General features: G+C 35.5%; 1 protein-coding gene across 3 annotated transcripts; it reads right to left on the bottom strand.

The window, feature by feature from the left end:
• Window positions 1-218: 218 nt before the first annotated feature.
• On the bottom strand, window positions 219-19,764 carry LOC113701332 (ferrochelatase-2, chloroplastic). 3 transcript variants are annotated; one of them, XM_027221936.2, is made up of 10 exons: window positions 19,518-19,764; window positions 18,282-18,609; window positions 17,998-18,141; window positions 16,438-16,539; window positions 12,620-12,723; window positions 12,405-12,531; window positions 8,396-8,548; window positions 4,671-4,771; window positions 4,327-4,528; window positions 219-1,198 (listed from the first exon to the last, which is right to left on the bottom strand). In XM_027221936.2, the coding sequence occupies exons 1-10, from the start codon at window positions 19,562-19,564 to the stop codon at window positions 974-976; spliced, it is 1,533 nt and encodes a 510-aa protein (XP_027077737.1). In that variant the 5' UTR covers window positions 19,565-19,764; the 3' UTR covers window positions 219-973. The 3 variants fall into 3 exon arrangements, with proteins under 3 accessions (XP_027077737.1, XP_071909841.1, XP_071909838.1); XM_072053740.1 differs by having other exon boundaries at window positions 18,282-18,508; window positions 19,518-19,762; XM_072053737.1 differs by lacking the exon at window positions 17,998-18,141 and having other exon boundaries at window positions 19,518-19,763.
• Between the last annotated feature and the right edge of the window lie 1,292 nt (window positions 19,765-21,056).

The following is a 21,056-nucleotide window of genomic DNA, read 5'->3' as shown; positions in this document are numbered from 1 at the left end:
AAGGAACCAGGCAATGATTCTTTAAATGTTCACCACTTGAGGGATCAAGAAAATGGTAAATAGCGTTTGCAGGGAATGAAACCGACAACATTCATCAATTGAATTCCGAAAGAGTTTCAGCAACATGTAACAAAAACTAAACAAATATATAAAAGTTATACACAAAAAGATCTAATGAAGAAAGAAACAGCCAATTGTATAGAACAAAGAAGCAAATATGACAGAATTAATCAATCCAATATAATATTGTACATTGGCGACTGAGTGTAGGTACAGCAAAACCACCAAACCACCTATGATGGTATAAAACAACAAACATCAGATCTAGAGATCAAAAGATGTGTATTAAAGGGCATGCTGCTGTTCTCTTTTCCATTTACAGCAGCTTCATGTAAGAATCCATGCAATACCTTAAGATCTGTTACAACAATATACAAAGGAACTGAAAAGTATTAGTTGACTTTCTACAAATTAACCCCTAAGAACCTAGGAATGGGAGAACTTTTAGAGGGAAAAGCATATATTGTGCATCAAGCACTTTGTGAAGTCACCATCACCAAATCACATTCTAAACATCACAAGCAAAGTAGTCCTTTGGATGATGAGCTTTCCCGTATCTTTGGTTGCCCAAAACCTTCTCCATAGCCCCACCCCCTCCCTGCCTCAGGGTAACCAATCCAAAAGAAAATTAACAAGAAACAAAATAAAAAAATATACTAAAATAGATTAAATGAAAATCAGAACATCCAAAATCCCACAAAGGCGTGAAGATCCAGCTTGGTTAAAAAGCCAAGGATTGATCACTATTACTTCTGTGGAAGATCAACCAAAAGTAAGAGGATTGGCAAAAAGCAACTCTATTTCTTTTTTCTGTTGCTTCAGGTTCATTCCTTGGGCAAATCCAGAATTCATGGTATGGTATTTCTGAGAGAAAAGGAGACTGAATGACTCACTGGCAAGAGGATATATTTTCTCATCGAAACAAGGGTAATATACCCCATTGATGCAAAAATCCTTCCCCGGTGGTCACTTCAAGTACCAATAGAACAAGTACTGCCAACATAGCTGCTCTTCCGTTCCATGTTTCAGCACTTTTTGTCCAACCCCATTCCCAAACTATCACAGGTGGTGGCAGCTCCCTTCGCTGTGAATCATATGCTGCCAATAGTTCTTCAACACTGCCTAATGGAACTAAAGACTGCAAACCAAATGCCAGACTAGTCAGACTTTAATCCAATGACTGACAGAACAAGCTTCAACCAACAAGATATCAACATTTATGTGAAACCATAGGGACTATTTGGTTAATATTTAGGAGTCTGAAACACACTGAAAACCATAATCCTGTTACATACGAAAATGTATTATTGCCCTGGTAAGAGTTTGGTTAAAACAATGGAAATGAGTTTACAATCAATTTTCATTTTTTCTCATTTTATCCTTCTCCATTTTCCTTTATTCCTTTTCTTTTCTTCTTATGTCCTCCTTACTTTCTCCAACTGACCACCGTCAATTAAAAGCTCAGAAGTCAACAACTAAATGGTGATTGCCTGTCTTTTGCATATATTTCAAATATATCCTCAACCAATGAGATCATCCAAGATGGGGTTAATCAACTGGCAACAGCATCACAATGGTGCCAACAAAATACATTTGTCCAAAACAAGCAGACTGACCAATAGAATTTCAGTCTAAAACAGCAACTTGGACATCCAACCATATTGGAGTGAATCACAATCAACAACCACTAAAAAACACAAGGCAAGAGGATCTATATCCATCCCTATCTTGATCAAATTCCCTAAGATTGGCTAAATAAACACTCCTGTGCCATTCAAAGAAGAAAGATAAAATATAGGTGAATGACAAGACAGAGGGCAGAGGAGGAAGACCAGAATGGTTACAGAGAGAGAGAGAGGAAGAGGGATGGAGGGAGGAGGGATTGCATCTTAGACTTGGTAGTCAGTGGGATAAGCAAGACACATGTAGTACATGACAAACCCCATAGACTGCTCCTTCAATACATACAGTCATCCTCATTCCTAGTTAAAGAAATGAGTTTCATTACTTTGATAGCCAATCTCTGAGTGCTGATTCCCCTAAACCAAAAGCACCCTTACTAATCTGCTTAACTTTCACATATAAATAAGACAAACCAAGTAAAAGTGTCCAGTAATCTGCCCATTTCCATCACCGAATGGCTAGAGATGGATATATCTAGCATTAAGTATCCTCTCTAACATGATTCCAAGTGCGTTGTTAATAGAAGTTCCATATAGGTGATAGAAGGATTTGAGAGATAGACAGAGAGAGAACAGAAGATTAGCACATTAATATTGCTCAACAAAAGCAATAATTCTTCCCAACCAGTGCCCACTGTGTATTCCAGGTCATTACTCTTATGACTTGCAAACAAAAGAAGTAAGATACATAAAAACCAGCAAAAAAGAAGTTAAGCCATAGGATAGAGAATAGCTACACACCCAAAACAGCTACAACCTTTTCTCATCTGAAAGTCAGCAAGACTAAAAATTGATATCAATTAAAAGAAAAAAGTTATGCATCATTTTGAATAGCCTAAGATGCGAGTCTTTCAAGTGGTTTCTTGCATTGTAAGTAAATCGTCTTGCAAGTATATTTTGTATGCTTTGAAGGCCATAACATTTAAGTAATCCAAATTACCAACTTATTTTCTTAAATGAATATAAACTGCATTCAATCTGTTTAACATTTCATCCAAAGAAGATTTGTCGGGCACATAGGCTTGGCTGCATTTTAGATCAAACCTCCAAATTAAGAAAATAATCTCAATGCTTCCTCTCAGAGCAATAAATAACAACGCAAATGTAATTTGAAGGTTACATTCATTTCACTTCTTCAGTTTTTTAGTTCAATTATGAACTTTGTAAAGCACATCTTCAACCTGCTTATTTAACAATATTCTGGCAAGTAAAAGAAACAAACCAACCAATCCTTTGTCCAGGAAACAGTTCAAAGCACCTTCCATTTGTTGGCTGCAAATAGATTTTTAATTAATTTATACTCCCCCCTATAGAAGTGCTTTCTTACTTGTGCTTTTAGTCTGTTCCTTCTCTCATGCAAAGTTATGAAATCACAGTAACAGGAAAAGCTAGTGGCTGATGCAGCAGCAAGCTCACTGGGATGGCAATCAAAATTATTGCAGAAGTGCAACAATAACAGGGAAAGCTATGAAATCAACCATAGATATTCAAGCAAAGTCAACTTTATCCATCCATACAGTAGAAGATGCACAAGCAACAGAACAAAATACTTTTTGAACCTGTCAATAAATCTATCAAATCCAGAACAACAGAGAAAAATTACATTGCATGTATTTACTCATTACCAACTTAAGGACCAAATAAGCTCACCGCCTCACAAGCTCAAAGAAACCACTCCAATGGCCTATAAGCGTTACTGATTCAACAACCGTTGAAATTACCAAAATATTCATCAAACCAAAAATCCCAATGTATGTTGGACTAAGTAATGGTTCATGTTTCATATATGTTGCATTCCTTTCAGCAAAGTAATTGATTCCCAATTTCGTGATAGTATTGACAGTAAATGCATGACCTGAACTGATCCCATCAAATAATTTCAAGGTGCAAATTCATGCATTTGGCAGTCCAAAGGCGCGGCAACTTGATACAACCGGTTAACAATTTTTTACTGTTAAATTAACGAACTATTACCTAACAGCACGACACAAGTAATAAGAGCTACCTGATGTGGGTAATTAATAAATTGTTAATTTTTCAATAAACTACTCCTTTTAAATGCAACTTCTGTATACACTAAATTCATAAAGAATTAAGTTTGCATCATGAAAGAAGCAAGTTTTACTTGATGCGCTTTGTCATTGAAGTGGAACTGATTCAGTTATTATACATGGGTAGTTTTTGTGACACCATATCCAGGTAGTTGCAGGTAAGGCTGTGGCTGTTATTCTAGAAAAGAGAGTTAAAGGGAGAAACACCACACACCAAAGAGTGCTTTTGCTTTATATATAGGATTTATTCTTCTACTGAACAAATTAATTAGTCACTTATAGGTATTGACTGTCATAAAATATATGAAATGCGTTTACATTTTTCTGGTTAGCTTCAATATCAATATTCACTATGTCTTATACTTTTGCAAAATGGATATCTGAAAATATCTGCATTATGTGCAGACATCGCTCTTTTGTGTTCTCCGAACAATGGATATTCACAAAGCTCTTTTGTGCTTTGCAGTTCACTTTAGCAATTGTCATGCAACATCAACCAATTCTACTTCAAAAGTTTCATGGGGAAAATATACCTGTCGAGCTTCAAGATTTGAGACTGCCATTGCTCCAACATAAGGAAGGCTTTCAATCACAGCATCTGCTAAATCTGCAATGAATGTTGGTTCACAACCAAGTGCAGGAACACGTCCCCATTTCTGTATGCCAGATTTTAGAGCCAACTCCTTATACTCTACATCAATTTCCTCCAAAGTTTCAATATGTTCACTGACAAAACTGCGATGAATTACCAAAGCAGGAGTTACACACAAAGTTTATCTCAAAAGCATTAAATATTAAAAAAATTGCAGGGCATTTTCACAATAAAACAGGTGTAACATGAAGAGTTATTTAAACATTGAGTTGAAAAATGTTATACCTTATGGGAACAGCTAAAAGACTCTTAAAACCTTTCTGACCGAGCTCAATGATAGTCTCGTCTGTATAGGGTTTTAACCACTCAACAGGACCAACCCTACTCTGTGAAAAAAAAAGGCCCACATAATAAGTTGCTAAAAAAGTAACACAACAATCATATAAAAGTACACAGCAAATTTATAACCCAGAATAAAGACACCGCTATAAAATTATTTACACCACATAAGTAAAAATATAGATGTTTAACCAGTGGATATAATTAGATATGTCTCCACACACACACAAAAACATATATATATTTGTTAAAAACAAAATTCAAAACTGCATATATGTACAAATACTTGTGACTATATTCAGGACAGAATTGAGCACAGATCTTAGGGGCTGTTCTAGATTGCAGTAGAATTTTAAAAAGTAGATTAATCAGAATCAGCAAAAGCTAGCAAAGAAGTACATCAAAGAAACTGATTTTTCAAAATCAGAATCTAAAATTAGCTTGCTATAATTGAACAAAAAGACCTTTAGTCGTTGACAGACAAATTAGGAGTAAATTGTTGGAAGTCCTTTTAAGCAGCACCTAAACTTATTTGGACTATTAATACAAGTGGAATGTGACTTCCAGCCAACTGCAGGAACAAATGAACAACCTATTAGTGGATATATGTTAATAGCATATTTTTTATCTATGTAAAAAGATGCTTGCTTTATTCTCGAAAACAAGTAACAAGGTGAGTGCTGAAGGAGTTAGATAGGCAGACTTGGAAAAGGGACAAGGTCCCACCATGTTGTCTGTTTCCAGTCAACATTGAGTTTGAAAAAACAGTACAATATGGTTGTTGCGAGCTAAAAGTTGGATCATTGTCCAGTGAGATGAAGGGCTGGAGTCTCGCAATCCACAGTGACAGCCACCATTGAACCCAGTTTGGTGCATAACCTGCTCCCTAGAATCCTCTCCAGAGGGTAGACCACTGCATTGATTGCATGTGATGCTCCACTGAGGCATTTAAAACTCTAAGCTTCTTACTTTCAGTGACCCAATCCCATTGCTCTTGATAAAAAATTTTGTTCATGTGAATAACATCTACATCACTACAATCTTTACTGAAGAAAGTTAACTATGAAGCTGCACCATTCTTCACTCCGTTTGTATGATCATCTCCCTCTCTCCCTCTTTCTCCCAACCCCACCCCCCAAAGTACACCAAGGACCACCAAAAAAAGAAAAGAATTTGCCACCACCATATACTCCAACTATCATGGCTATATGAATACCAACCAAACCAAAGAACCATTTACCTATATTCACTGCCAGCACATCAGTTTGTATCACCATATTTTCTAATCTGTATGCACTCCTAAAACTCCTCTCTAATTTGTTGGACAACATTCGATTTAATCCCCATAACCATGCACAAAAAGAAAACTAAGGGAGAAGAGAATTTACAAGTTACTATCTCTTCAATTTATATTAGGCTCTTAGAAGAAACTGTTTTCATGTTATATTAGCATGGGATCATCAATTCTGATTGTCAAAGTGCCAGAGAGAACCCAAAATATATATATATATATATATATATATATATATAATGCACGCACACCCACCCCCCTCCCAAAATTTTTAGGACTTTCATGATCCATGCCGAAGGAAACGAGAACATGAGTCACCAATCAGTTTTACACCAACAATAATAGAACAAAGCAGTTCATCATATTCTTATTTAATTGCCATGCTTATTCTCTCATGACAATTTGAGCAGTGACTGAGCCAAGACCTAGGATCAGGGGGTGCAACTGTCGATTATTGAGTAATTTAAGGGTAGGACTTACAAACAACTACTTTAGTGATAGGTGCAGTTGGATGAGGGTTCAAAACAACTACCTTGGTAGTATGGGGCAACTACAAATGCAAAAACACCTAGTAGCTTACATAATATATACTACATTATTAACAGGTAGTTTGATTGACCGGCTAATCCCAATCCTTCTGGTGTAATCAATAATTTTTCAAGCACCCAAAACAATTTAGTGAAATTTCCATATATCTGTTTCCATGAAAAAAGAAATTAGAATTTAGCATTTTCACTCATTTTACTAATTAGTTGAATAATTAATACTAGTATTTGACAAAATGATATGTTTAATTTAGTCAAGTATTAAATTGCAGAGAATTGAATACTAAAATGAGTTACACAAATATAAATTATCCAAGTGTCAAGTGATTTGATTATCAACCAAATAAAGGACTAACAATAAAAGGGAATTCAAATTCAACAAAGAAAGAAATATTCCAAACATATTTTGTAATACACCATCAGATTTATCTCTTTCATTTTTGCACTCTTCTATTTATACATTTCTTCTTTCCCCATAATTAGTTGCTTTCTTCCTTAAATAGATTAATTGTATTTGGTTACGCCTTCCATATTATTCCCAATCTAAAACAGTAATTTTGTATTTGGTTACACCTTCCATATTATTCTCAATCTAAAACAGTAATTTTTTTTACTTTTTATGCATCAATTGTTCATATACTAATTTGTTGGTTTTTCTTCATCTTGTTTCTCATTATATAGCTGCTGATTGATTTAATTTTTAGTAAGTAACCCTAATTTTTTTCTTTCAGGGGGTGCGATATCCAATTTTTATTGTTTGAGGCCATGCAACCTATTAGAATATAAAATACAATTAGCAATAGTTATAAAGTATAAAAATAGGTTTCACAAATTTGAGGGGGGCATTTGCCCACCCCCAGGATCATGTAGCTCTGCCTCTGAATTCGAGCAACACCCTCAGGTAGTGGACAATGGCTGTGATGCAATCAGTATTGATAGCCATGACATTCTTTGAAATGGAGATGGAGGTATCAAAAGATTATGGTAATGATGGGCTCTAGTGTTGGTGGTTCTGGGTAGGTTGTAATATTCAAATGTGATGCCACAGTATATGTGACAAAATCAAAACTTAAGTGCCATTAATCATTCCAAGACAAACCCAGTGGTAAGATGTAGATGCAAAACCTAAGGCACATCTTTGGAAAGGAAAAAGTTGAACCCACTGACTTACATGACGAACTGGAAAATGGCAAGACATGATACTGGGTCATGAACAGAGTAATCGTATATGCATCACAAATACCACATATTCTTTATCATAACTAACGCATTCAATGATGTTAGAACATTGATAACCACCAGATATGCTATTATCTTTTTAACTGACATTTTATTGGATAACATAAATCAAAAAAACATAATGAATCAAGGTAGCAGACCATAAAAAACCGTACACTTCGTACAGTAAGTAAAGTAATGCATCAATTTCTGCTGCCACTATAAAGATTTCAGGAAGTCAATCTACTAATTGCTCACCTCATATTATTTAACAGTTTTGTTACATCAACAGTTAAGTTTATTAATCATTACTGGTTTTCAAAATTTAGTGACTCCAAGTTCTCAACATGTGGACTGAAATTATTGAATATAAAACCTGACTCCCAGCTCTTCCAATATTGATCAATATGTAGAAAGAGATTTTTTTTCATGAATCCAATTATCTCAACAAGTAAAATTAACTCTACAAAGTCAATGACAATTCAAAAGCTGTTCTTTCTTAAATTCATGTGACTGAAGCTTTGACCCCATTCTAACACAAAACTGCAATTTGAGGGAAAAGCATATAACAAAAACAGTGTGTCAAAGCATTAAATAGAGTTCACAAGCCCAAGTACCTGATAGGCAAGTGTATATGCATTAGTTATCCGTCTATTCTCAAGTTCTTCCATAATTAGGTCAATGCATTCCTCCATCTCAGCCTTGTATGGATCACCAGCTTCCTCAACATATGCAAGTGGTACACCATGAGCACTGAAGAAAATCATGACCTGAAAATCAAGATAGGCCTTAATCCTATTATGACATCGTAACACAACATCCACAGCATATAAAATTAGGCCAATAATAATACAACGATGAAAACCAGAAAGGTACAGGACAGACATGAACGGCAGATATTACAACCAGTTTGCAGATGGATAGAACTGTTCTACTGATTCCATTCACGAAGTTGGAAACTTCAGCAATATAGGGTCAGAAAATTAGGCCATTTAAACATTTTATGAATAAGAAAAGTTTATAAATGGTCATGTGTACACAACATTATTTAAACATCTTAGACAATATTCCTCAGCTGGAAACAACTACTTTATGGAATTTCAGGAGGAAAAGGCTAAACGTATAGTAATGAGCCATTGGCCAAATAGGACTTTGTGTTTAACTTCACTAAGAAGGATATTAGTCTTCTTTCCTTTTCAGCTTCCCCTAGTAGGCTACATATAGGATAGCACTTGTGCTCTAGGCCAGAACAGAGTAGAGAAGATGCCCATTGAACTTGACTCTAAGTATGGTTTACTATTGACACAGAAAACAAGTAAAAATAACATATACAAGCAAGAACCAGAAAGTTTAGGCAACAGAAGTGAAATTGCATTTTCATCAAAAGAAACAAGTTCACAACTTTTTATTACTCAGTCAAAATTCACAATCTTGATTAACCAAAACAAAGGATGTCTCCCAAGGCTGAAAATGTGCTGGTCAACTACTTGGAGTCTTGCTGGAGGATCTGTAACCAGAACAACAAACAAGGAGTTCCCGTTGGTAAGTACACAAATGTACAGACATTGCTCTGCCAGGTGGTTAAGGGGGCTTTACATAGCTCTAGGTTGCTGAGTAAGTGTGGCTTCAGAATTAGAAAAATAGTAGAAACGAAGGAAGAAGGGAAAAGGAAGAAACAGAGAACTCAGGCATCATGGCAAGAGACAGGGCTGTGCAAATATGGATTTGAGAATATATGTCAAAAATCACAAAGAAAGGATAGCTGACTTCTAAGGGAAATGTGGTCATTTGGGAAGAATCCAATTTGGAGCTGATCAAGATTTTGTATTTACATCTATTTTGTGCTTCTAAGTCAGTAGAAGGCTAGGGAAAATGTGTAATACCAGCACATGATGAAACTGGCCCAGCCTATATAATAACTAAAGTTCTATTTTCCAGCTACATAACATCAGAAGTTAAAACATTTTTTTTTGGGAGTCAAAGTCCAAATGTTAAAGTCTTCTTTCCTGTAAAAGTATAATTATCAGTTGTAATAGCTTTAGGAAGATGGGAATGACATGAAGAAATTTTCTTAAACGACTGTCTCACCAATTGCTCCTGTAAGTCTAGTAGTAGTCATTTTATTCTTAAAATCTGAGCCCTACAAACAAACTTAGCGATCTAGAGATACCTAAAGTATTGCACTAAAGCACCAAGTTCTGCAAACAAAATAAGCACATTCCAGTCAACAAAGACACTTTACCAGCAGCAACAATTCTCTGAAGTTTATGTACACCACCAACTACTGCAGTTTACACTGCTCATCAAAGATGGATAGTCCAAGGGAGCCATTTCTGAAAATTTCTTCTTGCATTTGCAATCAGTCCTAAAGCTATTACATGTGATATATTTTGTTAAACAAGACTTGGAAGCTAAGAATTCTGGGGGATTAAGCCAAGCTCATAAGCTTAAATACACAAAAGTTCAAAGCCTAAAATCATGTAGGAAGTCAAGTTGGATTTGGCTAGTTTTGTATAGACAACTGTCCAGTTTGACTTGAACGCTTTACCCTACCCAGCCAAAACAACTGCTATCCCATAGCTGCAACCACTTTCAGCGTAGGCTAAATTACAAAAATCGCTTCTAGGCTACAAACTACTTAAAATTTTTTTTAAAAAAATTGTACCTAACTATAATTCAGATTAGCTACTTGTCATAATGTTCTTCTAAGCTAAACTTCAGATTCTTCTGTTATGCTGCTTCCAACAATAGCTTTCCTGAATCAAAGTTTAGAAGCATGCATCCTATCTAGGTTGTAACTTTAACCTTGCTTCTTATCTAAAGACCATGGTGATATTTTAGAGGACAATTTGAAGTACAAAATGTCGACACAAGTGTTTTTCCAATTTCATGTGGCTTTTATAAATGTATGCTAGTTATTTTTGAACTAAGTGTATTATCTGGAGGAATTTTTTAAGTTGTATGAGTTCATAGCTAAGCATCTATAATTAGTAGAGTTCAAATGCGAGTGCAGAGGCACAGAAAAGTTCATATTGAGCAACTTATTCCTTCCAGGTATCAGGTAACTAATCAATGGGAATTAAGCATCATACTCGACCTCATGCTACTATACTTTTATTATCCATGCATTGGATTGTATGAGTTAATGAGACAATTGTCCATCTTAGTAGAGCTTGAATGTGGGCTCAGAAGCACAAAATCGTTAATTACAACCGACTTAATAGTTCTAGGCACCAAGTCATGACTGGATGGGTAATGATAGTACTCATTAAGTTCATCAAGTTCTGTCTCACTCCATTGTATCTCCTCTCTCTCTCTCTCCTCTCTGTATTCATTTACGAACATGATAAGGGACTCGATATGTAGAATCCTTTCAACCCGTCACAATCCATATTTCATTCAATCAAGTTGCATAAAGTGGATAGGAACTCATTATAACAGTTGAAGACCATAATCAACATAATTCACACAACTCAGCTGTTAAACGACATAAGCATTATCAAAAGATAATCGACTGGAAGGAGATGCCTCAACTCATCCCCATGATCACTGAGTACAAAAATGGAATTTGGCAGAAGATGCAACAGATATGCAGGATATCTCCATTCATCCACAGAGCAAAAAGAAACCAGAGAAGGCCAAGGAAAGCCAACATATCCCAGAACCACCTGAAGACTTCCCAAACTCTACTCTCCAGAAATTCAAGATAATCACCCAAAGACAAATTCCATGCCCAAAACAATTTTTTCCTACAAAAGCCTGAAATTAGGAATGAGGACCAAATTGCTCAAAGGAAGAAGGTAGCACATCAGTTGTCATTTCCTACGATGAAGTACCATATGAGGAGCAAACATTCAGCTGCAACATGAGCTTTCTTCACGTAATATCTTGTAATCTCAATGCAGAAGCAGATTACATGAATATGCCTATTCATCCTTGAGTTCATGTGCAACTGTTGACCAATAAGGCAGGTGAGCAATTCATTGATGTGGCAAATTCTAGCCATGAAAGGTCTCACAAAGATTGAGCATTGAAAAACGTCTATAAAGCTAAAAACAGTATGTCATTAAACATCAAAGCATGCATCTTCTAATTTTCAGGTAAATGACCTCTTAGCTTCCGTGGGTACTAGGTGAGTTCTACATAGCCTATTTTGACCCAAAAAAAAAAAAGTTCTACATAGTCTAGAAGAAACTATCCCACCCAGGCAGCACTATTACCTATATCCTCTTTGAGCTTGATGGCAATTCACTTCTTAAGCCCCCCTCCATATTTCTATAAGCTCAGAGTACCAATATGGTAAAAGTACATTAAATAGCTTTAATAGTGGCACTGCAACCAAGGAAGCGCCCTCCTGCCTCACCGTTAGTATAATGACTGAAGGATGAACTTGGGAGATTTTATAACCATGCAGTAAGGCAGAAGTAAAGTAAAGGAATAAGGAAAAAACTAAAAAGAAGAATTAAATCTGGAATGTGAAACATCATGTATTAATTTCCATATTTGCTAATTAATCTCATTGCATCATAATCAATTAGAAAAAAGATGCACAGAAAAGCTACTGCACAACAAAGGGATATCTAGTTTTATTCAAATCAAACTGTACATCTGCAAAACAAATATTACCTCCTCAGGGCAGTCAAATTTTTGTAACTCTTTTTCAATCAAATCTGCCATGGCTTTTATATATCCTCCACGCTGGTACCAGGAAGGAATCACAGTGTGTTGCATATTCATCAGATATTCATCCTCCCTAGAAGAGAACGGACATGTCATAGGCAGTGATTTCTTAATGACAATCAGTAGAAAATAGTCTAAAACATAACCAAGTACATCATAACCTGAATAAACTCTCTAATAGTCGAAGACTTGAACCACTTGTTGATATTGAAAATTGAGGATAGAGAGGAAGCACAACGAGCTTCGTTATTTTGTCTCTTTTAATCTAGCAAGAAAAAGCACAAGATATCAATCTAAGTCGTACATTTAATAGTATTAGTCAATTATAAGACTAGTTATGTGACAGAGACATCATTTATTCACAAGAATTGCAACAAAAAAAGGAGAAAAAGGTCACCTATTTAACCCCAATTCAAAACTTATAGTTAGCCTAACAGACAAACATACATATGCTTGCCAACACGAACACACAGATGCGCACCATGAACACAGACACACTCCCCCCCCCCCCCCCAAAAAAAAAATTAGTATACATTTATGTCCTAAAAACAACTGTAAATGGGGTTTATCTTTGAATTGATTGAAATGTCATCAAGGAACGTCAATATGTTTTACATCCGGATAATACAATGCAAATCATGTCCTAAGGCTAATCTTATTTTGAAATAGTTTCATATTTTATACAGATAGTAATAACAATTTTTCTTAATATCCAAGAAAATGTGACGACATCTGAAATGTTGATTATAAATTCAAAAAAAAAAAGTACATCATCTGCATAAACTATATTATATGGAGATTGATAAGATATGAAGATGCACTTTTAGTTGAATTGTTAAACTCAGAAATGACACAAAGAATTTGATTTTCATGATTGCAATGTGGACATAAATTATCAATTTTTTTGTAGCTTTATAAAGGAGGCGCAAGGACATCAAAACTTCAGTGTTGAATTTGAATTTCTTCCAAGTAGAATTCTATCCGAGGTAGTGCTTCTTGTGGAGCTAGCAATGGTGCTGTCCTCATCATCTATCAAGACGACCTTTTCTGCAATACTGTAATCTACTTTGCTTAAAGGTGAAATGTACAGTCAAGTTTGTAATGCTTCAGTTTCCAAGTACAAAAAATGCAGACATCCTAGTAAAGGACTCTGAGGATTAGTGGATGTCTTGGAAATAATATCTCCTCAAAGTCAACTCTTCTGCGTAATATTTTCTGCTTTAGTGCTTTCAATTGTGAGTGCTTCAACAACTATCTTTAACAACAATTCCTTTGTCTATATTGTATATTCAAATTACATGTGCTAATATATGAGTTATAATTGGGAGAGGTACCCAAGGATGCCTCTCATTGCCTCTCATTCTCAAAGTCCTTCCTTTTTTTAATCTTCACTCTTTATTATAGGTATATTCAGAGCAAAACTAAAATTTTGTAATTCGGTAGGTGTTTAAGTTGTGGTAGACCCAGAGGTGATGCTATGACTTAATGAGAATGGATAGTGCACTATAAAATAATATCACGATCAGTTGGTTAAGTTGATTTATTGAGATATGATTCTGATCCAATATCTAGTCAAGATGCAACTTTGTCTGTTTGGAAACCAATTAATGAACTAGAGGTCCATATAGTTCGAAAGAAATACAATATAGTTAATGTAAATAAAACAATACAAGTAACCAAGCTACAAGATTAAGTTAATATGTTGCATAAATAAGAGAATGATTGCTAAAGATGGTTGTTGAAACACAATTCATTGAAAGCACTGAAGCAGACAATGCAATAAAGAGTTTATACCAATGAGATAGGATTTCCAAGGATGCCCCCCATTCTTAGACTCCTTTAGTTTTATAGGAACTCTCCAGTGTTCACAGGATAGAATAAATCCTTACAAACTTAACAACATGAAATCAAAACTTCAACAGAATCTTTACCAATTTTACTATACTATTACAACTTTAAGGTAGCTATTGTCATTGCAACAAGAGGGAATAGAAAACTATTATTGATAGCTCCACACCTCCACCACACCATTAATGGAATATACCTCCCTTGTCCTTTTTAAAATAATTTGAGTAAGGTATGTCAATGATTAGGTATATGAAAATCATTTAAAAATAAGTTTAAATCTTACATTCCTAGCCAAATTGGTTTGAGTCACCTTCTTCAGAGTCCAATTCCATCTGAGATAGGACTTTCCATAGTTGTTTCTCATATTTTAGTTTGGTTTCACACAGCAAATTGTTATGTTTGGGCTGTATTCATAGCTGGCTGATTTTGGGTGCAGCGCTCTGCGGTATTCCTGGCTGCTGTTCAATCTAGTAAGGAGGACACGCATTTGGTACTGGTACTTGGTGGTTATTGTCTACAAATGTCATTTCTTGTCAAGATAAAAATTTTTGCCAGAATAAAACACAATATTGGATCATCAAACATCAGTATTTATTTTAATTCGAAAGATATGAGGAGATCCAGTACTTAACTTGGGAGGCCTTTCACATCTCCTGATGCTTGGGCACTGCCCTACCCTTGTATCCCACGCTTCATTCAACGGTTAATCTTCATACCTTTCATTCGTCTTTAGAGATGGTACGGACTCCACCAATAAATTAATCGTTCAAAAGTACCTTTAAGCCACATTTTGTAAAGTTCTGTTAGGTTATTAGTAGCAACCAGTGACCTTTTCTTCTTTTAATTCACATAGTTTCCTTGATAGCTGGCCAGAGTCTACAAAAACTTGTGAGTTTTCTCGCGCTTTCTATAGATAAGGCGGAGTGCCCTTGGCTCAGTATTATAGCAGCATAGAGGGCTTTGGTGCTACTACAGCACTTCACTAACTCGAAACATCTTGCTATTCTACCAAAAAGGCACTTTTAAGATTGAACTTTTTTTCTAAATGAGATTTGGTTTTCTATATACAGACACAAGCACCCAGACAAATATATGTATATGCAACCATGGACATCTATATAGGTATCAATACATGTATATAGATATACCAAATAGGAAAGACAATCAGCAGTTTGGTGCAAGCAAACCAAGTCATTCAACAAAACCAGATAAGTCCAAACCGGCAGACATCAAATGATTTCAGTCATTAATCTCTCCTGATAACATGGGACATGCTTTACAGTCTATCTCTCTCTCTCTCTCTACATATATGCATCTATCTAACATATCTACACACACACACACACACGTGTCCTGTTTACCACTCACTCTTAGAACAAATGACCACATTAATAGTCTCTGAAGCACATCTATCATGCTTGATTTCAGCCAGTCCTGGAGGGGAAAAAAAAAAAAGAATAGAACTTTCTGATTTCTTTGTAAAATCTTGCCACTGGCATTTGCACTTTGTGGTTCTCTCGAAGGAGAGGAACCTCATACCTTTTCAAAAATAATTGATAACCAATTTAGCAGTTGAAGATTGACATTAACACAATATAGCTGTGAATAAATACCCTCCACTCATCTCTCTCTATCTATGGTTGTTAAGCTCCCAAATATGCATATAGAAAGTGAATTTGGTTGTGAACGGATTGCATCACTCAGATACGCATCAATAAAAGTCTTTGAGTTTGACCACTAGATTCTCCGCTCTCACGAAGAGTTTCCATGATAATTTTGGCAACCTGTAAGGCATGTGCAATAACTCTACTCAATAATCCACCTTACAGCAATTTGCCTTCTAAAATTCCTAAACCATACATTAAAGTTTCTGTCCAAATTGTCTCCTCCTAATAAATGTTCATTCTTTTCTTAACAAGTACCCAAAAATGCTACATTTCATAGACAAAGTGAACTGCATCTCTGTCATGAACAACATACTCTAGATTTGATCCCATATGCTAAAAGGCCGGCAGTTTGTAATAATAGTTCCAAAAAGGTAAAAACACGGGGTACAACCATCATTGAAAGATATTGCACGACCTGTATTCAAGGCACAAAAGTTTGAGACTGAAAAAAAAATTACAGGTACCTGCAAAATAGCTTCTTCGGTAAATGGATGCCAATACCGCATACCAACATACACTTTTGCAGGGACATTTTTAGCCCAAAGTGCTTTTCTTAGTTCTTCAGCCTATAAATCCAAAGCAATTTCCAATTAAAAACGTAAGTTTATCACCTCAAAAATGTAGAGCATATATGTGCTCATGTAAATATATTAACAAATGAACCAAAATCCAGATGCACAATGATCTAGAACCAAATTTCGATGAACAAAGATTTAAATAGGCAGCTGGAACTAAAGATCTTCATGGGCAGCTGACGAGTAAATCTTATGATGATGAACAACACAAATGCAACTCTGACATTGGGACTCCGTCTTTATACTAAAACACAAGGCAGATGTTGACACTAGTCAATTGATGACTACCAAGTCGCAGTATCAGCATGTGAAGCATCGGGAAAAAAAAAATTATAACATTCTTCCCACCAATTACCAGCCACCTGGCCATTCAACTGAAACCTAGAACTGTAGGAAGAAGCTTAACCAGGGCACCCAACAATCCTGTTTTAAGCGATTGATATTGTCACCCACCTATAGGTTGAACAACAAACAAATTTTCCATTTTAATTGCATCCTTTGGGAATAAAAGGCTAATTGATGCTTATAACATTGTAAACAAGTAACATCAATTTGAGAGCAAAATAGACACAATTTTGGCTCAAGGGGAGAATTTCTAAAAACCAAGGCACACAGAACCACCTTTTGACAGAAAGAGACAGACCTTGAGTGCAAGCCAATGCAACTAGACATAAGCTTTCTATCACTTACAGAATAGGTGAAAAGCAGCACACATGTGGCTTCACAGAAGACACCCCACCCCCTGCTCTCCCCCCTGTGCCCCCCTATTTGAAGCAAAAAAAATGTCAACATAAAATGAACTTTTTCGCCCATTGCTTTCACACTTGACATTAATATCAAGATTAGACTTCTTGGTGCATTCACTAGTTTACACCTAAAACTTTACCAAAGATTCAAAGCTAACTGGAATTTAAAAAACAAAAAAAGTAAGCAAATGATTAAGCCTTGCTTGTTCGGTTTCTCTTTTACGTGAATTTGAAAGGATGTTTCAAGGTTTCTATCTGTACTTTGCTTATTCCATGTCTGGACTAGTATCACAAGTAACAAGCATAAGGTGTGCTCCTTCAATAGCTTCAAACAAGAAAAATTTACTGACTGGACATGTTAAAGCTCCATCTCCCCCTTTAACTGCAGGTATTGTTTACCACACAGGACACGACTTTAAAGCAATTAGGCAAGCTTCTTTTCTGACAATTAACAGTACAATCATGCAAGACTGGTAATGTCTGACAGCACGGAAAATCACATGCACATATCCATACAGATTATGCATGCCAATGGTAATGTGCTTCTAATGGTTTTGCCGTTGACATTTCAGTTTCAAGGAATACTAAACTAAAGCAAACTAACTCAATAACCTAAAACCACATGTATTCTCAAATATATAGTTCTATCAATCAATTTGCAGAACTCCTCTTTTTATGTGAAAGTGCTTTCTATTCATCATGCCTGAGCATCCGTTATCTGTCGAAGAGGAGATCCACCACCAATTGAAGCGTAGCCTTCTTTACTCTTCGGTGCTCTGACAACAGATATGAACTGTGCTAAAGGCTTCTGAAGAAAGCGAAACAATCTTGGCAGCCGGATAATGTCCTAGCCAATGGCAAGACAATCCCAAGAAATCATTTCATACCTCCAAGAAAGGTAAAGTAATCTTGGTTTTAGTAAGTGCAAATACTTTTCCGAAGATTTCTTCTGCTCAAGTTATATAGTTTAAAACGTCACTAACTTACTGGATCAGCGAAGAGGTTAAAGAGAAATGGTTGCACATCTTCAAGAGTCTCTGGCCCTCCAAGATTGAGTAGCAATACACCTATTCTCTCATCACCAATAACTGGCAGAGTAGGTACTTCTTCAGCTCTTGAAGTAACTAATGCTCCCATCTGTGATGAACATTTACGGGGTTGCAGCTCAGGACATATGGAATGTGTCTTGGACCATCCTGATGATAATCTTGTCACTGGAGATGTTTTTAACTGATTAGAATTACAAGTCGATTCCATTTGAACTCTGTAACAAGGACATATCCTTTGAGCACAGAAGCTAGCCCGTGGCAATAGCCTGTAATTACCATAAAAAGAGTTGATGGGTAAGCTTAAAAATACTTGAAAATTCGTTGGTTTTTTCCTAGTTCAAAGTAAGAGCACCAAGCTATTAGTACTTTATCAAGCTCAGGTTAGTAAGAGCATGAATTCTATTTGTCAACTAATCAAACCAATCCTGGACAAAAACCTAACATTTATCAATTTTCCAAATTCAGCTCCAGCTCAATAAACTTGTATATTACATATAAGTAAATTAAGGTACTCAATTTCAACTAGAGAACTCGTTGCAAGCTCAATCAAACTCAGCTCACACAATAATCAAGCAGAACTTCCAATAGAACATAAAGCTTGCTTTTTTAAAATCAAGCTAGGACAATATGTTGCTCCGAAACCAGCTCAGCTGCATAAGATCTCATTCGAGATTATTTCATCAACTAATCATTCGAGATTATTTCATCAACTAATCAAACTAAGCACGAACAACATTTACTATTCATTAACCTTCCAAAATTTTACTAATGTATGACTAGAGCAGCATAAAACCAAACATTTCCGCATAAATATGTCAAGCTGCTTGAACTCGACTCAGTAAAACTCATTCGAGCTCAAATTATGAAAAAAAAAAAAAAAAATCAAACTAACCTCAAACTCAATTTTAAAATTGAAATATAATAAAAAATAAACCAAGCTTGGATACTGTATTACTTGAAAGTTCCACTGGGATCCGCACATTTTAACCCTTAATTAATATCAACTACTTCTTCAAGCATCAGAAAAAAATTTCATGATACGGAAATAATAATTGCTATAACTATTGCTATATATATATATATATAAAGAAACAAGCAAAAGCAGAGATAATTGAAGGAAAGTTTAAAAAAAAAAGGAAGAAAAAAAATGTAAAGGTAAATTTCCAGAACTTACAGAGAAGGAGAGGGAGGTTGAACTCGAATATGCATAGTTTGGTTCATCACTGCAAATCGCTTCCGTTTAGACTCCGTGTGCCGGAGCGAGCTTAGCGCGGTGGGAATTTGTTGGGTTTGCGATAATTGTTATATGAAGTTTCCGGCAGCAGGATTTTCTCTTTTCGATTTTTCTTTGTTTTTACAAATTAGTTTATTAGTTTATTAATATATCCAGACAAGCATCGTTAGCGTGGATGTTGACTGTTACATCTCCCGCTGCATATTTGTGGGTCTAAGAAATGAGCCACGTTTTCTTTGACTTATCCTATTCCTACAGAGCTACAAATCCGCTTTCCTGGTTCCCAGGAGAAATGATGTTAGTTTCGTTAATGTTTGACTTTTGTGCTAAATTAATCCTAATGTAACGAGTTTGTTTGGTTTGCACCTTATTTACACACATTCATTTGCTTGCATCATCAATATATTTTTTAACTATATTTTTAACTCACATGCATCATATCAAAAAATACTATAATATTTTTTCCAAATAAATCTGCTATCCCAAATTATCCCAAATGTTTCGACCAAAATAAATATAATCAAAGTATTTATTTTAGGCATACTGAGAACAACTAAGAACGTACGTCCATGGTGACTGCTCAACTGCACCATTTCTTGATTTCATGAGGAAATCTTTTCAAATACACTTTTAGCAAAAACTCAAAATTAGACTTTAAAGAATTATGAAGTTTTTATCAATATAATCTCTTATGTTTCAAATAATCATATTTAAATTTTTCAAATGAAATAAAAATGGATTAAATTAAATGTGTAAGGTATCCATTCTGAAAATCCCTATAAAAAAGTCTGCAAAGACATTTTGGCCCCGTTTTGGATTGTAATGCTTTTGGTAAAAAAGTGTTTTTAGGTGTTAATAGTACTTTTAAAATATTTGGTAAAAATCATCCCATAAAATTAGAAGTAGAGCTTTTAATGTTAGACTAGAGGAAGAGCTCGGCGCAATGCGCGAGAGTGAATGCCTATAGGTGCACTCTTTAAGATTTAATTTTCTAGCTGGCTCCTTTTGTATTTATGGTAGAATAGGGTGACACCACAAACGAAGACAACTTCATCAAGCAAAATGTGTAAATCTTTGCAAGTTTCATTGTCAATCCAACGAATTTCACTTGGTTAGCAGGTAAGATAAAGAAGGTCAGATAGATTGCAACACTCGCAAACATTGTAAGTGTCATTAGAGCACAACCTTGCAATCTTTGACCTTTCATGAACTCACTAGCTTTGTCTATTGCCTTTAGTCTAGACAAATTATCTTCCATAACAGAAACCACAAGGCTCAACATCCACAAAGTAGAGATATAAATACAGTAGCGCAGACCAAAAATTAGCAGTGTGCAATGAAGAACAGTCAAGAGAGAAAAGACAGAGGTAGTAACTGAGAAACAACACGAATATAGTAGATAAGCACATCATAGTATTATAAACAACTGTGACGACCCCACATTCCCCAAGGGTTCGGCGGACCGCCTGCCAACTCTCG

This window comes from Coffea arabica, chromosome 1e (assembly GCF_036785885.1).
Source record: "Coffea arabica cultivar ET-39 chromosome 1e, Coffea Arabica ET-39 HiFi, whole genome shotgun sequence".
NCBI lineage: Eukaryota > Viridiplantae > Streptophyta > Magnoliopsida > Gentianales > Rubiaceae > Coffea > Coffea arabica.
The sequence above is the reverse complement of the archived record's forward strand: the minus strand, read 5'-3'. Positions and strand labels throughout refer to the sequence as shown.